The 5,772-nt window shown below is 38.3% G+C and overlaps 1 protein-coding gene across 5 annotated transcripts in view; it reads right to left on the bottom strand.

Moving 5' to 3' along the window:
* Positions 1 to 1,091: 1,091 nt before the first annotated feature.
* Positions 1,092 to 5,772, bottom strand: part of DERA (deoxyribose-phosphate aldolase) — a 132,757-nt gene continuing 128,076 nt past the window's right edge. Inside the window, exons 9-11 of one of the 5 annotated variants that reach the window (XR_002825770.1) lie at positions 5,334 to 5,489; positions 3,122 to 3,291; positions 1,092 to 1,506 (exon numbers count right to left, since the gene is read on the bottom strand). Coding sequence is in view for 1 of the 5 variants with exons in the window: in XM_023741598.1 (XP_023597366.1) it covers positions 5,433 to 5,489 (57 nt within the window). In the remaining 4 variants the exon portion in view is untranslated. Of the gene's footprint in view, positions 3,292 to 4,884; positions 5,490 to 5,772 lie in introns of those variants that run through there. The other 4 variants (XR_002825769.1, XR_002825767.1, XR_002825768.1 and 1 more) reach the window with 4 other exon arrangements.

Raw genomic sequence — 5,772 nt, 5'->3', positions numbered from 1 at the left:
CAGCATCAGCATCACCAGGGAACTCGTCAGAAATGCAAATTCTCAAGCTCCACTGCAGACCTACTGAATTAAAAACTCTGGGAGTGGGGCCCAATATTCTGTGTTTTATAAACTCTCCTAGTGATCGTAATGTGAGCTCAAGTTTGCGAGCCACCTTCTTTGGCACCACAACTAAACCACTGCAATCAAAGGAGAATCTACTTCTGAGAAGGGAATAGCAAGAGATACCCTCTTAACGCACTCCAGAGCATTAAGGGAGTTCTTCCTGGGAACTAACCTAACTTCACCAAGCCAAAAAAACCCGTTGCCATCGAGTGAATTCTGACTCATAGCAATCGTACAGGACAGAGTAGAACTGCCCCACAGGGCTTCCAAAGAGCGCCTGGTGGATTTGAACTGCCCACCTTTTGGTTGGCAGCCAAGCTCTTAACCGCTGTGTCACTAGGGCTCCACACAGCATGAATTCATTTCTTCCTATTCGGAGGAAATAAAATATGAACTGTTGTTTATGAAGATTTAATATAACCCATAACCTACTGCTCTCGAGCCAATTTTGACTCATGATGACCTCCATCTGTTACAGAGTAGAACTGCTCTGTAGAGTTTTCTTGGGTGTTACCTTTATGGCAGCAGATCGCCAGGTCTTTCTTTCGCAGCGCTGCTTGGTAGGTTCAAATCGCCAAACTTTAGGTTAGTAGTTGGATGCGAACTGCTTTCATTACCCAGGGACTTTAAGATGAAATACAGACATAACTTTTCCTGAGACTGTCAGGCATTAAGTACCCTTTAATCTTCTCAGACTAAATAAGCCCAGTTTCTTTTCCCTTTACTTATAACCACATTTTAAAACTTTTCATCCTCCTTGTCAATCTCCAGAATAAAGTGTAACCTCATTTTATTGTTCAAATGAATTGAAAAACATTTCCTGACACTGAACCATTGAAACTAATGCCACGAAATCTAGGTTTCTTATATACCACCTAAGTTTTACAATATGAGATGTACTTTTAAAAAAAAAAAAAAAATCAAATTATATGTCTGTCCTCTCTCGATATTCTAATTTTCCTCCTCCCCACTCCTGTTCTTCTTCCTAATAAAGTTTTAGTTCACTGTAAGGTCACTAAGTATTTCACGTATATTGCATTAAACATTCTGATCCTCATTTGCCCTATTAAATAGGAATTGACCAGATGGATATTCCTCTGACTCTCTCTCCTGAGCAGGTTTTAGTTAATTAAAAATGATTATTTTTACTACATATTTTATATACCAGCCAGATGTTACCTGTGGTCATTTCTGAAAAGGATCATTTGGTGATGGTTGTAAAATACATATCTTCCTTTGGGAGGCAAGACTCTTGAGCAAGAACGGGAAAACAAATGTAGAAATTGACTTCACCTCACACCTTTTTCCAAGGGCCAAAACTGGCATAATATTTCATTTCCTTTAAAGGTAAGATCTATTCAAATTCTTTCTTCTCCTTTATATCTCTGCATTCCGGCCCTACTGTCGCATCAAAAAAAAAACAAAAAAAAAAAACTGTCAGGTTGATGAAGAAAAATTAATGTTGGCTTTCCTCTGTACTAGTAAATTGATTTCTCCAAAGACACTGATTGGGTTTCTGCAGATTTGGTTTCTGTATGACATGTATGTATGACAGAGCAAACTGTTCTGCTTATCAGGACAGAGATTGTATCACGCTGCTGTGAAGATGTACTTCCAGATATCTGTAACAGTTCCCACTTTGGCACAAGCCTCCTCAGAAGCTAGTTTCTATGTGAACTGATTTGTCTTAATTTCCTGCTAGTGTTGAAATAATCCAGAATGAGGTAAAGATATTGTAGTCATGAAACTATTTCGTGATTTGTAGACAAACTAGAATCCAAGCAAGCCCCCTGGCTGATAGTTTATATAAGTAAAGCAACATTCAATTAAAAATAATTTATTCTTTTAGTTTATTTAATTTTTCTTTAATTTTAGAGATGGCCCAAAATTCAGAAATTCAGATTTTGGGGCTTAGTTTAGAACTGTAGCATCAGAAGAAAGGATCTGTACAAATGAAAAATACTAGTTCTTAGCTGGGGTATAGTTTTCTTTAACATATTTTGGCAGAACTAAGTAGGATGGAGTAGAAGTGTATTTTATCTGTTCTGTCCTTGGGCTCTCTAAGAAACTGCCAAGAAATTCTAAGAGATGAAATTAACTGCACTATGTAGAAATTTTTGAAATGGTGTATCTTTGGCTATGTATATTTTCACCAAAAAAAAAAAAGGTGGAGAAGGGAGAGGATTGACACGTCGTTGGGTTGTTAACCAATGTCATAAAACGATATGTGTACTACTGTTTAATGAGAAACTATTTGTTCTATAAACCTTCACCTGAAGTACAATTAAAAAAAAAAAAGTAAAGAAATGAACGGCACTATGTCTCATTTGGGCTAGATTTTGATGGTTGGTCTTCTCTAAAACACCATTCAGAAGACTTCTACTGGTACAAGTGAGTCTATTAACAGTCTGAAGTTTACACGCTGACAAACATATTAGGTATCGCAGGGTGTATAAAAAGCAAGAAAATTTTAATTTCATAGGCCTGGCTGTCTCTTACAAAATATTCCATGCTGCAGGGACAATCAGGGTCCTGGTCTCAGCTCTGATTTTCTATGTGACCTTGCACCCTGAATTTTTTTTTTATGTGAAAAATGATTGGGGTTGAGCTAGATATTCCCTAAGGTCTCATTTAAGCCCCTAAGTTATGTGACTATTTAAAAAATAACATTAAGGCCTAATATGCTTTATTGAACAATTCCAACAATTTGTGGGTGGTTGTTTTTATTAACTTAGAAGCTTCAAACACAGAACACAGCAACTCATTTTCTGATTGTATAAAGCATCTGCTCCCAGTGTTCTGAAGCACACAAATCTGCTTGTAGTAAATGATGGTCACCTCAGAAATGACCTCTTCCTCTTACGCTTTCATAGCAATCAAAATTTACCAGGAGCTTCAAATTAAAGTCATCTATATTAGTTGATTTCAAGAGCCGGGTAAGAAGGGGCAGACATCCCTGATGAAGAGCCCAATAGTCCTTGGAATAAATTGTCCCCCAAAATATAACATTACTTACCTGTAGATGAGGCGATGCTCATCAGCCTCTAATAGGTTTGAGGGACTCACCAGTCTTAATTTCCTATGTGAATCTATAATTGTCCGCAGAGGTCAATTTCAGCGGATGCCTCATATAAATTAAAATTGAAGATAATGATGCCTGTTCACTTGATCAACTAAAACGACCACCTGAGTTTAATGGGAGGAAAACAGAAACCCCTGTGAAATTGGAATAGCTTCAAAGGTGAGGGAAAGTAATTATTTTTCTGTAATGTTCCTTCTGCAAAGGTGACTGGTCATGGCGTTGGTGGGCACCTAGGCCAACATATTATGAAGCTGGATGTGGCATTCAGAGCCACTGACTATATCCAAAGGCACAAGTTAAGGTTTAGCATCCTGCTAAGGCACTGGGGGAAAGCGGATTTCTTTTACACCTTATTTTAGGCATTTCATTCACAGTTAGAGAGGCGCTTTGAGGGACTTACTTAACTGACTCCAGAGAGGCAAATTCTAATTTAGATTAGTACCAAAGTATTTTCTCTTAATAGCCATAAAACATTTTCTTGGATTTGTTATAATTATCTTTAGAGTAATATAATATTAGGTCTGAAAGAACCTTGGTATCACCTATCACAACCCTTTTGTTTTACAGATGAAGATACCAAGGTCAAGAAACACGAGCTGACTGGACCAAGGTCACAGTGGCAGAGTTTGGGCTGGAACTGAGCAGATGAGAAGATGAAACCAAAACCTCTCACTCCCAGTTCAGGGTGTTTGCATACACGTGGCTGGACCGTCGCTCAGGGAGGAAAAAATGACTAACTCTTTGATGAAAATCAGCATTTAAGGAAACTTAGGTTCTATAATGTGGTAGAGGTGCTAGCAAGCAAAAAAGGTGGAGGCAGGAGGGAGGTTCGAAGAGACAGAGAGCAAAGAAACTGAGAAAACAACAAAGCAGATTACCATCCCCATACCTGTTGCCAATGAGTCGATTCCAACTCACAGCAACCCTGTAGGACAGGGTAGAACTGCCCCATAGAGTTTCCAAGGAGCGCCTGGTGGATTTGAACCGCAGACCTTTTGGTTGGCAGCCGAGCACTTTAACCACTGCACCACCAGGGCTCCTGGCCTCTGGCAAGTTGCTTATATTTTCTGGGCCTCAATCCCTCACCTATATAATGAGCTGTTGTCAGGTGCCCTTGAGTCGGCCCCTGATGCATGGTGACCCCATGTGTTATAGATCTTCTGCTCCCTAGGGCTTTCTTGGCATAATTTTTACAGAAGCAGATTGCCAGGTCTTTTTTCTGCAAAGCCGCTGGGTGGGTTTGAACCGTCAACCTTTAGGTTAACAGCCAATTGCAAACAGCTTGCACCACCCAGGCTCCTACTTGTGTGATAAAGATGATAATATTAGCACTTATTGTTATAAGGATTAAATACCTTACTGTTGTAAGTATTAAATAAGCACTAAATAAGCTGATGTATGTATATAGAACAGTGCCAGGCACATATTAAGCGCTATATTAATGTTTGCTATTTTTCCCCTTACTCAATACACCAGAAAATCCTAGGAGTTTCAGACTATATACATAAATTGTACTCACTGATGATCTCCTGAGGTGCTTTCTCTTAGAAATATACTCGTAGAATTTCTTAGAGAGATTCAGAAAGTCATTGGCAAAACCTCTTTGTATGTTTAAGGGATTAACTTTTCAACATGTCTTTGTTACAATTTAAAACTTGTTTTGTTTTATTTTAAAATAAACTGCAGGGACTTTTTTCATTTAAAAAAATTCATTGATATTCAAAGTTTCATATAACAATACCAAAAATTTCATTAGCAAAACACTGAATAAAAAAGAAAGCCACTGTACAATTTAAAGACTGATTTTCATGGGAGGAAATGGGTGCCGAATTAGTGACTCCGAAGTCATTAGGGTACAGTAGTTGTTCAAGGATGTTGCTTTTTTTTTTTGCTACTACAGCAGGCTCTTGGGCAGTTTAACATTTTTCCCCCTAAGAATTTAATGGTGTCCAAGCTATCATTAACAGTGTACTCAGAGTTTTTAGGAAAGATCTTTCCCAAAATTAATAGCACAGATCTTTCAGGAATTAAGACCACTTCAGATGTGCCTGCAATGAGCACTACATGTGGATTAGTTTGTTTATTTTCTTTCTTTCATTCTTTGAGTTAACTGCAGTGACAGTTTAAAGGCAAAAAAGTGAATTACCTATTCCCTGATTTTTCTAATGAAATAATTTTAGCAATTATGCAGAAAAATAATTTTTAAACATTGTTGTGAAGAACTTTTCCATAATTGGTTGCTGATTTAAGACATTGGAAGATCATGGTAAGCTGCATATCTTCCGGTCACTTGATGGTAAATCTGTGAGGAGAATCAAAAGTTTAGAATTTTAGTTGATATTTCATGATAAAGCCTCATTACTATACTATTCAAAAGAATCTCCACCTGAAGGACTAATGGACCACAGCTACCACAGCCTCCACCAGACTGAGTCCAGTACAGCGAGATGGTGCCCGGCTACCACCACTGACTGCTCTGACCAAGATCACAACAGAGGGCTCTGGCCAGAGCTGGAGAAGGATGTAGATTCTAACTCACAAAAAAAAGACCAGATTTACTGGCCTAAAGGAGACTGGAGAAACCC

The sequence above is a fragment of the Trichechus manatus genome, unplaced genomic scaffold (assembly GCF_000243295.1).
Source record: "Trichechus manatus latirostris isolate Lorelei unplaced genomic scaffold, TriManLat1.0 scaffold00184, whole genome shotgun sequence".
In the NCBI taxonomy this organism is placed as follows: domain Eukaryota; kingdom Metazoa; phylum Chordata; class Mammalia; order Sirenia; family Trichechidae; genus Trichechus; species Trichechus manatus.
This window is presented reverse-complemented; position numbering and strand designations above follow the sequence as displayed.